At 34.3% G+C, this 20,572-nt stretch overlaps 1 protein-coding gene and 1 long non-coding RNA gene across 4 annotated transcripts in view; one reads left to right on the top strand and one right to left on the bottom strand.

The window, feature by feature from the left end:
* LOC116422446 overlaps positions 1 to 7,202 on the top strand; it is a 28,056-nt gene extending 20,854 nt beyond the window's left edge. Inside the window, exons 3-4 of the long non-coding RNA XR_004233090.1 lie at positions 6,553 to 6,631; positions 7,064 to 7,202. This is a non-coding gene — a long non-coding RNA (uncharacterized LOC116422446). The remainder of the gene's footprint in view (positions 1 to 6,552; positions 6,632 to 7,063) is intronic.
* The window catches only part of METTL8 (methyltransferase like 8), a 117,730-nt gene that overhangs the window by 45,749 nt on the left and 51,409 nt on the right, over positions 1 to 20,572 (bottom strand). For all 3 annotated transcript variants that reach the window (XM_023499283.2, XM_023499284.2, XM_003763963.4), the window contains exon 3: positions 6,246 to 6,337. In XM_023499283.2, coding sequence (XP_023355051.1) covers positions 6,246 to 6,337 — 92 coding nt within the window. The remainder of the gene's footprint in view (positions 1 to 6,245; positions 6,338 to 20,572) is intronic.

The raw sequence follows: 20,572 nt of genomic DNA, 5'->3' as shown, positions 1-20,572 counted from the left end.
TAATTAGAGAAATGCAAATTAAAACAATTCTGAGGTATCACTTCACACCTATCAGATTGGCTAAGATAACAGAAAAGGGAAAAAAAGGGAAAAAAGAGGGGGAAAAACAGGTACACATTAATTCACTGTTGGCAAAACTGTAAAGTTGTCTAAGTTACATGAAGAACAATGTGGAATTATGCCCAAAAAACTATAAAATTGTACCCCTTGATTTAGCTATTTTAGTAGAGGTCTGTGTATCCCAAAAAAGTAAAAGAAAAAGGAAAAGGACCCATATTTATATTTATGTTACATTATATTTATATTTATAGCAGCTACTTTTGTGGTAACAAAGAATTGGCAAATGAGGGAATGTCCAGCAATTGAGAAATGGTTAAACAAGATATAGTATATGTAGTATATACATAATGGAATGCTGCTGTACTATAAAACATGGTAAAAAGAATTATTTCAGAAAAACTGAAGGAAATTTTATGACTTCATATGACAGGAAAACTTATATGACTTATAGCAAATTTGAGTAACCAGAATTAAAACACCACACAAAGTAACAGCATTATGGTAACAATAACCACATGTGAAAGATTCTGATACTTTGAGCAATACAAGCATCCACGAAAATTCCAAAAAAAACTCATGATAAAAATGCTATCTACCTGAAAAGTGAAAGAAAACTGAAGCAGATTTTTCCCCACTTTATTTTCTTTTCTTCCCTTCCCCTCACACATAGTGTGGAAATGTTTTGTCTGACTTCCTACATATAATGGATATCATATTTCTTGCCTTCTCAATGGGTGGGGGAAAGGGTGAAAGGAGGGAGAGATTTTGGAACTGAAAACATTTTTTTCAAAAACAAATTTTTAAATAAAGGAAGACAGGAAGATTAAAAAAAAAAACACAAAAAAAACTGAGGTTTGAGATAAGACTGGAATATTGTGGCTTTTCAAATCTATGTCCAGACTAGAATGGTGTGGCAGCTCCAAAGATTCCTAGCTTTCCCCTTTTTATAGGAAAAGTCTAATTTATGAAGCGTTTTGTTATAAATGCTCTTCCTCCTTCTCAAGGGTTCCAGGATAGTGAATGGTGAGGAACAAGGTATTATAGATCTCAGATTCAAAGCAGGGAGATATTTTCGAAGTCCAACTCCCTCACTTTATGGGTAAGAAAACTGAGGACCTGGATCATATAGTTTATAAATGTATGAGGTATTATTTCAGCCCAGCTTTTCCTGACTCCAACTCTAGCATTCGATTTATTACACCTTCATACCTCCCCCTCTAACTCCATGCATCACTGAGCACAATAATTGGTTGAGGGGGAGGAAAATGAAGGTTTTTGGAATATTTTGCTGATTATTCTAAGGTCAGCTAACAAAACCAACATGGAGGATCTTATCTATAATGAGAATAATATGAAGCCATTTTGGTTCAGTTGGAAACTTTTTTATCTCTATAATTATTAAAGAAACAGGTGGATACCTTCTAGGGTTTAGAGCTAAAACTAAAAAGAAAACCAAATATCACAACATACAAGCAAACTGTAATGGTCATGAATTTCCATGGGAGACTCCAAAGAGTTTGGGAGGGAAACTAATAGAATCAATTTGTTTATTTTTTCAAGTGAGGAATCAAAGGCCTTATGAAGTTGTTTATGGCTTTCTTCTTAGGATTCTAAATATAAATGTTAACTCTACAAGGAAAGAGACATAAACTTCCAATATACAAAGTTCCTAACAAAAGGAAAAAAACCTTAATATAACTATGTGTATGCATATATATGTTCTATAACAAGCAGCATCAATTCATTTACATTTGCCAGGAAAATCAACACTTAAGAAATTCTAAATTAGCCAGTCAGTCAGTCAAGAGGGATTTAATTAAGTATCTACTATGTGCTAGGCATTATGCTAAATACTGGGAATCCAAAAAAATCCAGAAATATAGAACTGATGCTTGGAATTGGATGTGACAAAAAGGAGAGCTGCCCAATTTGCCTGATTCTTGTTTTTCTTCTATTTTATCTATCATGAAAAACTTCCTCTGTATTGGAAATGACAAAATGAAAAATGGCCAATAGTAAGGTGATACTCAAGAAAAGTAAGGCGCTAGGAAGAACATCTGGTTGCTATAGATGAATTCAAACCACTTGGTCAAGATAAACTACATTCTCAGATATTAAAAGAACTGATAGATGTGACTGCTAAGTTATACTCAGTGATATTCAAAAATATAATGATAAATAACTTGGATCAATATCCCAATTTTCAAAAAAAAGGGAAGGAAATTGTGTCTTCTAATTGTAGGCTAATGAACTTCACTTCAATTCACTCTCAGATTTGAATCTATCTTCCTTGAAAAGGAAGCAGTGATTACAAAAAGCTTGCATGGTTTCATTAAGAAAGGTTATATCAGTCACCTAATTTCCTTCTTTGATAAAGTTACTGAAGTTCTAGATCATTTGAGTCTTCAAGATTCAAAGAATAGATGATTTTTACTAGATATGATGTAGAAAGGATTCTTTATTCAATTCCTGGTGACCCATATATTTACTTTAAAACCCCACAAATTGGCATTATTCATGTTGTATTGTATTTTTTCATTTTTTAATATTTTTATTTTCCTCAGTTATAGGTAAAAAACTTTTTTTTACATTTGTTTTTAAAACTTACTCCCCACATCCCCTCCCCTACTAAGAAGATCCATGTGAAGTTGTGCAAAACAATTCCATAAAAGTCATGTTGCAAAAAGAAAATATATTTGTTGCTCCTCCAAAACAAAAACCCTCAAGAAAAAAAAAATGTATGGTTCAGTCTACATTCAGACACAATCAATTCTTTCTCTGAGCATGGATAGCATTTTTCATCATAAGTCTTTCTGAGTAGTCCAGAATTACTATATTGCTGAGAATAGCAGTCATTCACAGCTGATCACAACACAACTTTACTATTATTATGTATACACAACACATTTCACTTTGCTTGAGCTCATAGAGGACTTTTCAGGTTTTTCTGATAGCATCTTGCTCATCTTTTCTCACAGAATATTAATATTTCTTCATAATCACATACCACAACTTGTTGATGGCATTTCCCCAATCTCCAATTTCCTTCCCTGCGAAAAGAGCTTATATGTTCTATTGTTCTATTAAACATTTCCCAATTACATTTTAATCTAGTTTGGTCCCCACAGGGAATCAAGTGGCCTGGACAATACCCTCAATAACCTCTGGGATCTGTCCAATTCTGAGATTTTCTGAGTCTGCAATGATACCAAAGATGAAAAAACATTTCTCACTGTCTCTAAACTTCACCCTGGGGCAGATCATCAAGAGAGGGAGGAGACCCCTATAGAGTAACCTTCCCAAATATCTTTACTTTGACTTTTTTACCTCAGTTACATAGAAATGAGGGCATATTCAATCTCAGGCTCTTGGAACAATATTCATTTACCAGTGATTTTAATAAGTCTTGCCACACATGGCTTCCTCAGAAGAATGCAAGGCTCTTTATCTGGGAAATTTTAGATTGGCTTCCTGATGCACAAACCAACCCTTAATTTTTTTTTTTTTTATCTTAGACCTCAGATGTACTAATTTTGCCTATAGCTAAGTCCCCCTCTCCAAATAAAAGGTAAAAAAAAGATAATCTAAAGATAACCTAAGCAAAGACTTGGGGGAGGAGGGGAAATGGATAAATACATATAGACAGTATTCTTATTTAGGTGATTTGGACCTGTGATTTCATCAGTGTAAGGAAATCCCAATGTACAAATTTCCTTCACTGGTATGGATTAGAAAATTTTTATAATGTAAATCTTAAAGAGCTGTTCATTTGAACCTAGTTTTCCTGACTTCTGGTCCACCTTTCTATTGACTGTGCTACCATGCCTCTCATAGAGTCTGGAAGATGGGAAAGATAATTATGAAATGGGGTGGATTCTTGGGCATATAGAAAAATTCATTGTGGCTAAGAGCTGAATGTACTCTTTCTCCTTATTCTGTGTTTAACTCTTTATTCTATTTCCCAAATAAGGGTAAAGTAAAAGAAGCTGCCATTTCTAAAATATAGCAAGTTCCAATCACAAAAATTCAGATTCTAGATCCTAATTTTAAAAGTAATCTAAATGACTAAAGAAACTTTTTATACCTTATAAGTGGGTAACAACACAGATAATTAAATATCTTCTTTATTAAAAAAAAACAAAACAACTTTTAAGTAAGTTTTACTGATATGTTTTGTCTTCATATCTGCTATTTCAGCCCACATCCCCAAAAGGAACCCTCCTCTGTAACAAAAGCAATTCATCAAAAATAGCCAATATATGAATCTTAACAAAATATATATGTGTGTGCGCACGTGTGTGCACACACAAACACACACACACACACACACACACACACACTTTTCTGCCCTAGTAGTATGCTCCTTTTTGTCATTGGAGAGGTTTGTTTTATTACTTCTTTAATACTTTTAATTGCTTTTTCATTACTTGGTATTCAATTAATTGATCAAAAGATGATTTTCAATAATCCTTTCATTTACATTGTTGTAGTCATCATATGAGTTGTTCTCTTAATTCTGCTTATTTTGTTCTGCATTAGGTTTGCACAAACCTTTCAAGCCTCCTTTGAATTTCCTATATTCATTATAACTTACTATACAATAATATTCCGGTAGTCACATACCAGAGTTTTTTTAACCAGTCTCCAATCAGTGGATTCCCACTTTGTTTCCACTACTTGCTACTACAGTGAGGGCAATAATAATATTCTGGTATTGTCAACCTTCGTTTCCATCTTTACCTTTTTTTGGTGTAGATGGTCAATAGTAGGATGGCTGGGTCAAAGGTATGGACACAAGTACCTTTTCTTGAATAACTTCAAATATAGATGTGGAATGGTTGGGCCATATCACAACTTCACCAATGTTTTCTCACAGTCCCTTTATACTTGACTATTCTATTTTTTATCCTCTTTGTCAATTTGCAGGGTATGTGGAAAAATCTCGGCATTGTTTATCTTTGCATTTCTTTTATTAGTAGTAATCTGGAGCATAGTTTCTTTCATGTGCTCATTAAATGTTTGCAAACCTTCCTTGAAAAACTGCTTGTACAGATCTTCTGACCATTTAGTTAATAGGCAGTGGCTCTTGGTGTCCATTTTTTTTCTTAAATTATTCCCATTAAAAAACCAGCTTATAAAAGTGTTCCCCACACTTGGGATGGAACTAAAGATAGTCTTGAGGGCCTAGCTCCTTTTTATTCAAAGACACAAGCAAGGAAGTGAATCAAATCCAACAACAGTACTTGGCATGGCATCCAATAATATCCAGCCAACAAACACTGACCAGGTGCCTTTGTGTCACACACTGGGGATACAGAGACAAAAATGAAAAAGGCCTTGTTCGCTAAGAGTTCAGTCTATTGTAGGAAAATGACGTGTACACATATAAGTAAATACAAGGCAAGCTGTGGGTACGATTTGCAATGAGAGGAATCAGGAAATGTTTCATGTAGGAGTTCATTTGAAGTAAGTTTTGGAGGAAGTTTGAGATTCTAATAAGTGGAGATGAAGAGGACATGCATTCCAGGAATGGGGCAGAGACTGTGTGCAAAGCAGAGGAGAAAGAAGAGGGAATATTGTGTAAAAGGCCTAACAGGTTAGCATACCTGAATGTAGAATTTATAAAATGAATACATAATTAGCTTTTAAAAAGTAGATTGGAATAATCTATTGAAGGGCTTTAAATGCCAACCAGAGGACATTATATTTTATCTGAGAAGCAATAAGAAAACAAGGGAGCTTCCTGAACAGTGAGTAACAAGGGCATACCTGTGCTTTGGAATCTTCCATTTACAAAATCTTATTTGAAACTAAGTATTAGCATGGGGAAAATTTCTAAACAATAGTTGTTGGCACCACATCTGAAACATGACTACTATGATGAACATAAACCCAGAATGAGCATTGCCATATCCTGATCTCTAAATATAAAGCAGGAGTCAGAAATGCTAGCTGCATATTAAATATAATTGAACTGGATGACCTTAGCCCTATCACTTTGGAGAACAGCAGAATTCTTCCAAAGGGAAATTAAGATAGCCTAGCAAAAGCGAATGAATACCTTATCAGGAAGATCACAAAATGAGCAAAAACGATCAAGGAATGGATTGAATCTGTGAAATGATAAGGCAAAAAAGATTCATTCCATTATTTCTACATGCTTCCTAGAAACTAGTGGTTATTACCTTGGTCTTCCAGCTGCACTTTCACAGATGAGTTTTCAGTTGTTTTTTCTCTAGCTATCGCTTCTTCTTCTTCTGTCCATTCTATGTGGTCCCTGTAGGAAGATATCACACAGAACACATCAGTGGGGGTGATTATTAAGGGGGTGTTTAGAACCTTTCATTCTAGTTTCTCGAAAAAAATGAACTACATTGTTTATTCTCATGTCAAATGAATACATTTTGGTGCAAGATGTTCTTTCTGACAGTCCCCAGTACATTCAGAAACTCCTACAGTTCTTCTGTTTTTCATTTCTTGCTTTATTCTCAGAACCAACAGCCTCTAATAGCTCCCTGCTACTGTAATGTCCTACTCAACTCTCTGGCATCTGAGCAGAAGTATCCATGAGGTATTTTCCCCCCTTTAATCTAAATTTCTTTGCCTTTTTGTTAATTTCTATTCAGGACATCCTATTCTGTAATAGTTTCCTTCCTCCTTTTCCCAGTATTCTAAATTCGGATGCCAATGTAATAAACTCTACACGAAATTTTTGCATTCAAGAAATTCTTGATAGCCTATGTTTGTCTGAACAGCTTTATTTTTCTATAAACTGATTCATTTAGATGCAAATGATAGGCTGCATGACATGACAAAAGAAAATGTCACCTTTATAAAAAAATGAATTTTCCTAGAGGTATTTTTAGCTATAGAATTTGCTATTCCAGAATGGGGAAGTATTGTTTTCCTATTTTCTTGTTAGAAAGAGTTTTACTTTTTTAGAACAGGTGAAAGGTTTTATATGAAAACGTTTTGTTAAATATTTATTTTTTCCTTTGCACAGGTAGGATTAGAAATGAGAGAAGAAATCTCCTAGAATGAACTATCTGAGGTCGGTTCCAGCTTTAGGCTTAAAATCTCATGGTTTTTCTGAATAATAAAATAGTTTTTCAGAACAATAAAAGTTGAGAATTTAAAATCTACCCAGCTTATAGGTAACTTGTGAATAGTAACCAAACAGGAACTAAGAAATCCCAAAGTTAATGCCAAACTTATATTCTGAGCCATTGATTAATGAGAAACAGATAAATACGCTGGTTGTCTAGGTGCAATGTTACATTATTAACAGTTATTTATTGAACAGCTGCTGTGTGCAGGTTGGTCTTATGTCTTAGGGGGAAAAGATCAGCATTACATATGAACTCTAACCTACACAAGTTTATATTCTCTTGGAAAGAAAAAAAGCTAATGCTAATAAGTGCTAAAAATAATAATTATTTTAGAAGTTGGAAGGAAGTAGTGCTCATTAAGGTTGGAATGATCAGAAATGACCATGCAAAAAGCAATACTAGAATTGAGAATAAGGGGAGAGGGGGGAAGATAATCTATGTGATGGATCATTTAAAAAACTTTTTTTTTTGTTTTGTTGCAAAAACAAAAAGTGCAGAAGGGTTCCTTGAACTTTTCTTTTTAAGTTGCCATATTTTTCTAGAAACACTAGACCTGGAATATGCAGGAGGTCCTGAAAGTGTCAAAAATGAAGCCACTGCCTTGTTTTTTCTGGTTAATAGTAGTAAAAATTAGAAAAGAAATGAATAACATGGGAAAACTTTTTAGAACAAGTTTCTCTGATGAAAGATTCATTTCTAAGATATACCAGTAATTGATTCCTATTTATGAGGCTAAAAGCCATTCCCTAACACATAAATGATCAAAGTATATGAATAGACAGTTTTCAAAGAAAGACATCTAAGCTATCAATAATCATATGAAAAAATACTCTAAAGCATTCATAATTAAAGAAATTCAAATTAAAATAAATTTAAGGTTATTTTAAATCTCAAATTTATCAGACAAGCAAAGATAACAAAAGAGGAAAATGGTAAATATTGAAGGGGCTGTGGGAAAACAAAGTACTGCTGATTGAGTTATGAATTGATGAATTAGTCCAGGAATTCTGGAAAGCAATTTGGAACAATGCCCAGAAAGTTATCAAACTGTACATACCCTTTGACCCAACTATAACACTAATAGGTCTATTCCCCAAAGAAATCTGAGAATGAGGAAAAGTCTCTATATGTACAAATATCTTTTCTTTGCATTTTTTGTTAATACTACTCAAATTTGAAACATTGATATTTAGGTTGATATCTAATCTAATTTTTTCTCATGGTAGCCAAAAAAAAAAAAAAGGGAAATTAAGAGACTGATAACCTATTGGGAAATAGCTAAATATAGGAAAAGAATGAACTATTACAGTGCCATGAGAAATAATGAAAAGGACATTTTTACACGTGGGAACAATGGGAAGATCCTTAGAAACTGATGCAAAGCAAAGTGAGCAATAGCAAGAGAATAGTTTATCATAATAACATTTCAGAGGAGGGAAAAATATATGAAAGATTTTTAATTCTGATCAGCCCAATGATAAACTTTTATCAGCACAATAATAAACTTCTTTGAGGGAAAGTGAACCATGCCACCCATCTCCTGACAGGGAAGAGATGAATTTAAAATGCAAAAACCAAAATTTATTTTCAGACATGGCTGACTAATGTAAGTATAAGTTTTGCTGGCCATTACTATATGTATTGAAGGATATATCAATTCAATTAGGGTTGGGGTTAGTGGGAAGGACTTGATTTTAAAAAGTACTTGATATTTGAAAATAAAAATAAGAATTTTCAGAAAGAAAATTAAATATAGGAGGAGTAATATATGAGGCTGTGAGAACCTGGATGATTACAACAATGATGATTCCAGTAGAAGATCAACAGCTTGGAAAGAGAACTTTCTTCTAAAAGGGAGAAAGAATTTTGTAGTGCCCACAGGGAATAAAAAAGAGACCTCTTTGGCCTACAGCAGAGGTATTTCAGTAGAAGAGTGATAGGAGGTAAGATGGGGAATGCTTATCATGAATTGCCAGAAACACCAGGTTGAGCAGATAGGATGCTTTTGCCAGGACTGTTGCTGGAGTATGAAAAGTTAACATTTATAAAAGATATTTTAAGGATAAGAAATCCAGCCTGGATGTGTAGGATGGATAATGAGTAGAGTTTAGAAGTTGGGGGGTTGGTTAGTGATATAACAAACAGCCCAGAGAAGGGGTAGAGAAAGCATAGCAACAGAAAGAAATGGATACATCTGCAAGAGATAGACAAAAATCAAAATTAACAGGACTAAATAACTGACAAGCAGTTATAATAACGTTATGGTCTTGGAGATAAGAAGACCTGAGATCAAGTTCTCAAGTAATTTTTACCTCTCAGAAACCTAGGCAACTTTATGAATCTGCATTAGTAAAATGAGTTTTGACACTGGGATTTTCTACCATTGAAACCCCCCCCACAAATCCAGAATAACAAAAAAGGGACCTCCTAGAAGTATATGTGGGGCTGGAGAGGAGAAACATAATATCAATCAAAATCCAGTATTTTAAATCTGAGTAGTACTGATGAAATTAATGAGATATAGTGGGCAGTTGATTTTTTTTGGGGGGGTGAGGGAATATGAATTTGGTACAGTTGAGGACATGCTATTAAATTAGATGTGAATAGGTAGATAGATCTCAGAAACCTCCAGTGTTGTGTGTGTTATGTGACACATATATTTTGAGTTAATATTGCTTTAAAGAGTAAAGAATTCCAATCAGACTTGGGATGGAAAATGCCATCTGCATCCAGAAAAACAACTATGAAGACTGAATATGGATTGAAGCACAGTATTTTTACCTTTTCTTGTTTGTTTTTTTCCTTTCTCATGATTTTTCCCCCTTTGGTCTGATTTTTATACAGGACAAATATGGAAATATGTTTAAAAGAATTGCGCATATTTAACTTATATGATTACTTGCTGTCTTGGGGAGGGAGAAATGGTAAAAGAGGAAGGGAGGAAAAAATTGGAAAATAAAAATATTACAAAAATGAGTGCTGTAAAATTATCTTTACATGTATTTAGAAAATAAAACACTATTGAAAAAAATTTTAAGAATGAGAAATTTTTTTGATTTCTTTTCAGAATGATTATAATTAAGTCCCAACTTCATAAAAAAAAGTTTTAACTCTTATAACATAATCACTAGAATTTCAGATGAAACTGAATCAACACAGACCAAATAATGACAAAACAGCTCTGCCATTTGGTTTTCATGAGTGGGGAAATGTATTATGGCATGTGAACAGACATGTGGAACTTAAAGAGATAGCAACTACGATGGAAATCAATTTTTAAAAATAATTTTAATTAGAACAATTAAGATACAAAAGTCTCAGTTATTATTCTGGACATATTCTAGAAAACTAGGTCTCACTAAGCTATGAATCAAGTTTCTAATCTAGAAATATCTTCAGTGTAAAGGAATGAGGGCAAAATGAACAGTTTCCCTGTAAAGAAACAAGCTGTGAGGCAATACTAGTACTTATGGTTCTTTGGCTTTTAGCATTTGCTTTAATGTTAGTTTAACTCCCTTCTCCCAGAGCATTTAATAGATTTAGTTAGTTCTTTAAATTGAATTAACTTGCTTACAGTGTATTTTATGTTGCTTCATTTTCTTAACTGCTATGTGAGGGGGAATGTTGCAGACAAAACTCCTGCAAAATGGCTTTTTTTCATTGTATGGTTATGGATACCAACATGGAATATATTTTTATATAAGACATCCCATCCTACCGCATATTCATAAGAACTTCCCACTGGTTTAGAGGCTTTAGGTAGTAATAGTATTATATTCTAGTTCATTTATACTTAAATGCTAAGAATCTCTGATAAGAACCTTTAACTTTTCTCTAAGGAATAAATGCAATTACAGAAAAAGGTCCTGTTCACGAAGTTCATTTACTTAAGTTGGTTGTTGGAAACTGAACATGAATTTTTTGTTTGTTGTTTTGAGATCAGTTCTAGGTAGATAGAGTCCTTCATTACCTCTTAAACCACTTCAATGATAGCTTCTTTTATAGTAATTTAGCACTTTTTAGAACATTTCTAATCTTATCACTATTCTGAAAAGTATTTTTTCATAAAAACTTTGTTCAGTGTAGATAGATTTTATTCCCCTCTTTATCTTACCCTACCCAAAAAATGTAATTTTATTGGTATACAGAATTCCTAGGGAGAAAAGTCTCCCTGCTAATCTAGAGACTGGCAACTATTCTCCATCTTATTAAATGTTTTACATGATTGTACATATGTAACCTATATCAAATTGTTTACTGTCTTAGGAAGGAGAAGGGGGAGGGAGGAAAAATTGGGAACTAAAAAAATTTTTTAATGAATTTTAAAATTTGTTCTTATTTTAAAAAATATTAAAAAGAAAAGAAACGAAAATAAAGAGTTGCCCAGACTCTGAAAGCTTGAGCAATCTGCCCAGGGTCATACAGCCAGTATGTATCAGAAATAGTACTTAAATCCACATCTTCCCTGATTCTGAGACTTGCTCTATCTTTTTTTTTTCCTGAGGCAATTGGGATTTAGTGACTTGTCCAGGGTCACACAGGTAGGAGTGTTAAGTGTCTGAGGTCACATTTGAACTCAGGTCCGCCTGACTTCCAGGCTGGTGCTCTATCCACTGAACCGCCTAGCTGCCCCAACTTGCTCTGTCTTTAATGTGCCAGGCTGTGTTTATATGACTATAACTATGCACTCTTAATACTTAAATGGATCTACGATCTCACTGATTTGGAAGTTTCCTCTAGCAATGCAGATCATAACCATGGCTGCCAATCCTGTGTAGTTCTGATCCATGTTCTCCCAAAAGTTTGCCAAAGTCCATTCAGGGTATTGGATACTTTCATATAAGGATACCACTAGAGCACTCTGTATACCTGTGGTATTCTCTTCTTTTGTATAATATATGATGGTTCTTTCTGGGAACAGGTTTCTTGGGGAGATTTTCTGGAGGCAGCCTTAGTTTCAGTTCAGATCAATAATAACCTCAAATGCAGTTAGGGATTTAAGTACAGTCTTTTATTGTCTCTTGGTTCCGAGCGCTCTTGTTGTTAGCCTTTTGCCTTTCCCAGCTTCTGCCTCTAGCTCAACTCCAATTCAATCTCCTCCACTGACTGACTGACTGACTGACTGAAGCTCTAAGAGCTTCTTATATATGATCTTTTAAAGGTGTGAACTCAAAAGGTTGACTCTTCCTCTGAAAGAGTGGGATTATGGGAGATGTGAATCTCCCATACTTGTGAACTCCAATATGTGAGCCAATGTGTGAATTCTCAAAGGTGTAAACTTAAGCATTGTTTCTACCAATTCCAGTGAGTTATCATTAGGATTCTAACATCTCCCACTTTCTTTTGATTTAGAACATAGGTGGTCATGACCTCCCTGACTTCTCAAGGAGGTGAAAACCCCAAAAAGAAGGTGATCACGCCTTCCCTGACTGCTCAAAAAAGAAGTGAAAACACCATAAAAAGAAGGTAGTCACACCCTCCCTGACATCTCAGGAAGGGAGATGAAAACACCAAAGGAAATGGGAAATCAAATCAGATTAGCAGGTTTCTGAAGGGGCTCATTTGAAACAGGTAAACATAAATCCATCAACATGGGAGGTATTACACATAATTACATAAGCACATAGCAATATAACAGACTAGAAGTGATATAACAAATAACATGAATCAACATGAGAATTTACGACCATAAGTCCTAGAAATAGTCCAAAAAGAATCCATTGTCCATAGTTCATGTGCCAGGAATCCAATAATTCCTGCAAGCTTTGAAGTACTGCAATAGTTTCATCAACAATTTTTCATCTCAAGGAATCCTGCTGGTTTTCAAGTCCTTGCAACAGTTTCATCTTGTATTAGGGAATCCAATGACTCCTGAAGATTTTAAAGTTCTTTTAACAGTCTTATTGTCAGCCACATTCTTTCAGTGTCAGATGTTTCTTAAATCTTCTTTGTTTTGAGATTTTTCTGTCTCTCTCCAGGTGCTGGTTGCCACCCATTCTGTTTCCTTCTCTGCTTGTAAAAATACAAGCAAACCCTCTCTCCTTAACCTATCTAATCCCCTTCTATTTACCACTTTTAGAATTTCTCATCATCATCTGGCAATTACATTGGAGCTGTTTGTACTGGACACTGCCCTGTTGGGTTAAAAAGCCTGTATTCTCCCCAACTGTAATCTCTTTCTGCCATGTAATTACTTTTAGGCTGATTGATCACATAAGAGTCCTGACTTTCTAAAGACTCTCTGGGTGTAACCTCAGCTGCCATCATGCCCCACCTGTCTGCTGATTGATATCTTGGGGCTGGACTCTGCCTCTCATTTTCCTGAGTCAATCTACAGTCTGAAGCCCAGTGAAAGCCTCGGTTACATTTTGGACATGGGGTTTTGGGTCTTCTCTCATTCTGTCTTCTCATTCTATCTCTTTATCTACACTGAGCTCTAAGATGTCCAACTTTTCCACACTGAAAGCATTTACGAGTTTCTCTAGAAGTCCTTTGCCAAGAGGGACCCTGTCTTCCCATGTTCATCATAGTCTGAGTATAATAAGCATTTGTGTCCACTGTGGCACAGTGCCTTATGATCTCCTCTAAAGGAGCATCTTTGTCTAGTCCCCATATAATTCTTTTGCAAACCTCATTGGCATTTTCCTTAGCCAGATGTCTGGTCATTATTTCTGTGGCAGCATTATCTCCAATGGTTCTTATTACAGGTGTTTGAAAAAGTCCCACAAAATCCGCAAAAGGTTCATTGGGACCTTGCTCTATTTTTGTGAAGGCTTCCCCTCGATCTTTTTGTCCTGGGAGGGAACTCCAAGCTTTTATTGCAGCCTTAGAAATTTGCTCATGCACTGGTAAGGGATATTATATCTGTTCTGAATTCTCCCCATACTGACCTTCACCAGCTAGTTGGTCAAAAGCTATTTGTACATTAGCTCCTGTTTGCCTATTGTGTTGGGCTTGAATCCTACATAATTCATGAAACTCTGAAAGCCACAACAAATTTTGTCCAGGTTCTAAACATGTCCTAGTTATGGATTTCCAATCACTCGGGGTTAAGATTTCATAAGACAAATTATCTAGTAACATCTTAACATAAGATTATGTAGCCCCATAGAGCGTTCAACCCTTTTTCAAATCCTTATTTTTTTCCAAATTAAAAGGAGTGTATCCTCTCCCTTTTTGACTTGAAGAGTCATTCTCTTTGATCACAGGGTATGCATTTATAAAATCAGATACATCTTGTCCTTCATTTTTTTGCCTTAATTAATGCCTTTTCTAATCTTGTCACAGGCTCCTTAATAGGTGGTTCTGATTGCATTACTGCCTCTCCCCCTCCTCCTTCTTCCTCCACCCATGAAGGGTTGATTGAGGGGGGAGGGTCATAGATGAGGAATGATCTAATTTCTCCTACTGTGAAGTATCACACTCAAAATAGTACTTAACTCCATCCTTATCTGATTCTTCCTCCTTTTCACCTAGTTTAGTTGGCACCTCCCCCTCCTGCTCTTTCTTCTTTTTTCTCATTCTAACACTTACATAATTTCTAATAGCCAGTTGTATTAAATTGTATGTATAAAGTGTATTTTTGGTATTGAGTTTGGATTAGAATTGTAGTATTCACCTAGTTGCTTTCCTACTAATTTCCACTCATCTAGATCCAATTCTTTTTCCATAGAGAACCAAGGAGATGTGTACTTTACAGTTTTTAAAAGTTCAATGATCTGCTCCAAAATTATAATCAAACCTCGGCTTTCCATAATCTTGACAATATTCTCTAAATATTTTCCTTGAACAGAAACAGAAGGCTGTTTTCTAAACATCTATCCCATTTTAGCTGAAATTCTACTTTAACTCTTTTAACAAAATTTCTTTGTTGTACTCATCCTAATTTCTGAGTTGAGAAGACTTTTCCACTGGATTCAGGATCAGAGGTTTTTCCAGTGAGATCAGGATCTGAGGCTTTTCGACTGGAATCAGGGTCCAGTCAGCCCTATGTTCAGGCACCAAAATGTGGTGTTCTCTTCTTTTGTATAACATATAATGGTTCTCTCTGGGAGCAGGTTTCTTGGGGAGGTTTTCTGGAGGCAGCTTTAGTTTCAGTTCAGATCAATAATAACCTCAAATGCAGTCAGGGATTTCAATACAGTCTTTTATTGTCTCTTGGTTTCAAGAGCTCTTGTTGTTAGCCTTTTGCCTTTCCCAGCTTCTGCCTCTAGCTCAACTCCAACTCAATTTCCTCCACTGACTGACTGACTGACTGACTGAAGCTCTAAGAGCTTCTTATATATGATCTTTTAAAGGTGTGAACTCAAAAGGTTGACTCCTCCTCTGAGAGAGTAGGATTATGGGAAATGTGAATTCACAAAGTTACAAAGTTAATTTTGTGTATCTCCCGTACTTGTGAACTCCAAGTGTGAGCCAATGTGTGAATTCTCAAAGGTGTAAATTCAAGCATTGTTTCTACCAATTCCAGTGTGTTATCACTAGGATTCTAACATATACCTGCCATCTTTCCCTCTTGCCATTTAACCAACTAATCTTTGCTTTCTCTCATACAGTCCCTTAATGATTGATTTCCTTTGTTCTTTCTCTGCTTTCAGATTCCTTAGAGGTTCTATATTGTAGCCTACTCACATTCACCCAGAGCCTTTCTATTGCCTTGTCTATGATACTCATCTTGAATTCTTTCAAGGCTAACTGTGTTCTAGCTCTCTTATTCATACAGAAACGAAGATATAAAATTCATATTTACAAAATGGTCTATGGTCATCATGAAGAAGTTGGGGTCAATTAAAGCACTTTACAAGTTCCCAAAGCAGTCCATCCTGATCTCCTTCTCCTTTTAAACTTTGGGTCTGCTGTCTGTTCATCTATTTTGTTTATCTTGGATATATATGGGTTTTCAATCTCAGAGGTCCAGGAACTTTTTTAAAAAACCTGTTGAATTCTGACTATCAATATAACTGATTTCCTTTTTAAATCCTATGTACATCATTTTATGCCATTAAAAACATTCTGACCAGTGAACAGACTTCACTAGTAAGGGAAATTATTTTTCTATTATATTAATAAATAATTATTAAATTAGGAATAAGGTTTTTTTTTCCCCTATTTATTTCTTTATTCAGGGATCAGCACTTATGGGTCATAGAGTCAATCTCTGGAGGACGAAGCTGATAAATGAAATTGCCCAAATTCTCTGGGAACAAGTTTCTTGAATTTGGATGGGACCCCATGCAATAAGGAAAGCTTATTTCTGTTGAGTGTTAACAGAAACTAATCTAGGTGAATTCCAGTCCCAAAGCATGAAGTCTATGTTCTTAACCCTACCACCGGAGTCTAGGGTAAGCCAGCTCATGAAGACCACTCAACCAGAGTGGTTTAAATAGAGATAGATTCCTCTGTCCAGATTGCTGAAGAAGGGAGTTTCATGATCAAGCCATATTCTCAATAGAAGGAACTGAAGACTTAGCTAATCTTCTCATTAATATGCCCATCTTCTTATCAATTGTTTACCAGTGAGGGACAACTCCTTTTCAAAAGGTATTTAAGCATTCAGTGATCTTCATATTTTTTTCTTTGGTTACTGAAAGACCACTGACCATCATTTACTATCAACTAGTCTAATTAATAAATTGTTTCTTAATTACCCAAAAACTGCCTCTCAGGTTTTTTTATTCATCTCACTGGACTGCCAAAGGACATATATAAAGGGTAAGAACCCCTGATCTATAAGGTGTCCATTTAGATATATGCTGAAGTCTGAGAAATAAACATTCTTCATCTATTTGAGCTTTCCCGTATAGATGGAAAAGCCTAACTCCTTTGAATTTAGTATAGCTAGAGCCTAATTAGTGCGAATAATGAGTAGCTAGCTGGCCACATTAATTCAAATTCACACTGCATATTTCCAATGGGCTGGAACCAAATTATAACTTCAGTAGTGCAAATCTGAATACATGCAACTACTTCAGAGGATTCATTACTTGTATTAATCGGTACCCAATTATACCTAAATACAGTTCTAGTATATGGAAATCTGCTGGGTGAGGAAGAGGAAGCAATATTATTGTTGGACAACTCCAGAAGGATTTATTATTAGGAATCCATGAGTTGTCCAAATTTCTTTTAATCAATTTACATGTCAACAAGTATTTGTTTAGCACCTTCTATGTACCAGGCACCATACTAAGCATTTTATTATTACTATCTTAATTGATCATTACAACAACCCTGGAAGGAGTTGTTATCATACCCACTTTGAAGGTGAGGAAATCCAGGCAGAAAGAGGTTAAATGACTTTTTAGGTCATAAAGCTAATAAGTGTCTAAAGCTGGATTTGAACTCAGATCAGACTGACTCTTGGCACAATTATCTAACTATTATTTCATTTAGTTGCCTCTAGTAGGGAAAACAACATGCAAATATATATAAATTATATACAAGATAATTAGAGATAATCAGCAAAGGTAAGACACTAGCATTCCTACAAACATATATTCAGAGGCTCTGGGTTCAAATTTCCCCTGGCCACTTACTAGTACCTATGTGACCTTAAGCAAATCATTTTCAGGGGAAAAGAGAAAAGGGGGAAGGACAAATCATTTAACTTCTCTGGGATTCAATTCTGTAAAATGAAGAGACAAAGTCTCTTCTACTATTAAATTCATGATTTTAAGATTCAATAATGAACTATGTCAAAAGGGCTGATGAAACAGTAGAGTATAGCGCTGACATTTGTACTGAGCAATCCTGCCAGATCTGAAGTTTTTAATAATAACTGCTGACTTAAATAATTTTGGCATTTTTTTAAAGCCCAGAGCATCAAAGGAGAAATGAGTAAGAACAAATAAATCTAGCTATGAAGAAATTTAAAGCTATGTTTTTTTGTTGTGTTTCCCCTCCAAATTATATATTTTATTTTCAAAATCAGAGCAGTGAAAAATGTATACTTGTATCAATTAATATTTATCTTGAGGGCAAAGATTACCTTACTTCTGTTTTTAAATCCTTACTACCCAGCAAAGTGCTTGTGATCAAGTAGATATTTACTGCCTATTAGTTTAATTGACTTTAACTGAACTGAATCTTGATGACAAGAGATGACAAAGTTGTAATGGACACAAAACATTTGGTATTAGACAAATGAATGTCAGTGTGATTATTTGTGACAGAAAAGAGAAAAAGCCATGCATGAATTTCAAGGAGTTCAGGAAAAGGATAAGTAGGATCCAATGGCTTTAATATTACAATAAGTCCTTGAGAGCAAGAGGGATAGGAAATTCTTAATTATGAAAACCTTATGACACAAATAAAATTATTTCACTGAGGATGACAAAGGGGAGTTTTTTTTTTTTTTTAAGAAACCGATGGGGTAGGCCAGGGACCTTGTTGATAATTTCCAATAAAAAAAAAAAAAAGCAGGTCATAAAGATAAAAAGTAGAGTTAGTAACTGAAGATGGACAGAAGAACATAGAAAAAACCCCTAAGATTAAAAAAAATGCCAAATAACCTGAAAATGGCAACAAATTCTAAAAACAAGTATGCTGAGGGCCAGTGGCAGATCAAAGAACGTACAAGTCGATAAAACATGATTCAAGTCAATTCAATTTGACACATAGCAATAGACGGTGCTAAGAAAGGTGAAGTTATCAACTTCTTTGTCAATGTTCATTTGTTTCAGATGTGTCCAACTCTTCATGAGGCCATTTGAGATTTTTGTGGCAAAGATACTCTTTATTTGCTTCTATTATCTGTTAAGGAGTGGCAGTTCTGTGGTAGAAGACAACAACACTAGTTAGTAGGGAGTAGAAACACAAAGATAAGTAAAGAAACATTTCTGGTATTTTTGAGATTTCATCAAAAAATTTAATAGATCTATCATGCTGTGTTTGTGGATGAAATGCCTTGATAAGGGCTGAAAATTGATAAGTGGGTTTAAAACTGACAATGACCTAAATGAAAGAGTGTTTGTTATCAATGCATCAAAATCAAGATATATCATTTATATTAAAAAGTTTTTATTTCAAAACTTGTTCTATCCTGGTATATTTTATAAGTATAAATACTTATATATATCACATATATATGCATATTTTATATATAGTAGAAAATAAAGTAAATTTATGTACTATAAATTAAATAATTATATCTTTGAATTTTAAAAAGTGTGAATTAAGTAGGCTACTCCTATATTCGAAGTTACCCAAATTTTTATCATGTCATATTACCCTAATGAAATAGTGGCAATAATTGTGTGTCATATTGCAGAGGTGAAAGCAGAGCACCTCAATGACATTATTAAAGCTCATAAAATTAACTTTTTTCCAGCAATGAAAATGTCAAGATAGGAATATTGGCATTAATTAATTAATTGAATTATTTTCACTCTAATTTTTTTAAGGCTTGGTAAAAATGAGGAATCAAAAGGACACCCAATACAATATAAGCACAAATGACATTTAACATATAATTGTGTGCTTTTGTTAAGACCTTTGAAAACATGATCATTACAAACCAATGACTAAGCCAGAATAATTTTTCATCAAGTGTGGGCATATTTTTACCATTTAAATTAAACAAAATGTATATTATACCAATACTTTTTGTTTTTAAAATGTCTAGATGCCCCCCCCCCACATTCCTCCTCTATTCTCTACTAGAAAAACATCTCTTGTAACTATTTTTATATTCTATAGAAATTATAATTTTTTAAAAAGAGGTAAAAGTAAAAAAAAAAATAACAAAACCGATCAATAAACTTTTTAAGATCTAAAATCATTTGCAATGTTCCATAACCACCAACTTCAATCTTTAAAAATAATTGGACAGGAAAGAAAATATTTTTTATCTGTCTTCTTTGAAAGTCAAGCTTATTATAATTATTTTATAATTATTTATAATTATAATTATAACGAATAACATTCGTTTCAATTGTTTTGTGGTGGTTGTTCTTTCCATTTACATTGTTGTAGTCATTGTGAATGCTGTTTCCCTGGCTGTGATAATTTTATTTTTCATTAGTTGACATTCTATAACATTCATGTGCCACAATTTATTTAGCCATTATCCAACTGATAGATACTTAATTTGCTCAGGATTTGTTTGGAGGGGCTAGCACTGCCATAAATATTTCAGTGTAATATGGAATCTTTCTTTTTGTCAATATATCCTTGGAGTATGTGTTTAACTAGGGATTATCTATGGAAATTTTAGGCACTTTATTTATATAATTCCAAATTGCTTTCCAGAATGGTTGTAATAATTAACAACTCCTCCAACATTAACTATTCCCAAGCTTGGTCATCTTTGTCACTTTGCTGGGTATGATGTGAAACCTTAAAATTGTTCTGATTTTATTTCTTTTATTACTAATGATTCAGAACATTCTTTCATATAGCTGTTA

This window comes from Sarcophilus harrisii, chromosome 3, assembly GCF_902635505.1.
Source record: "Sarcophilus harrisii chromosome 3, mSarHar1.11, whole genome shotgun sequence".
NCBI classification, from domain to species: Eukaryota; Metazoa; Chordata; class Mammalia; order Dasyuromorphia; family Dasyuridae; genus Sarcophilus; species Sarcophilus harrisii.
This window is presented reverse-complemented; position numbering and strand designations above follow the sequence as displayed.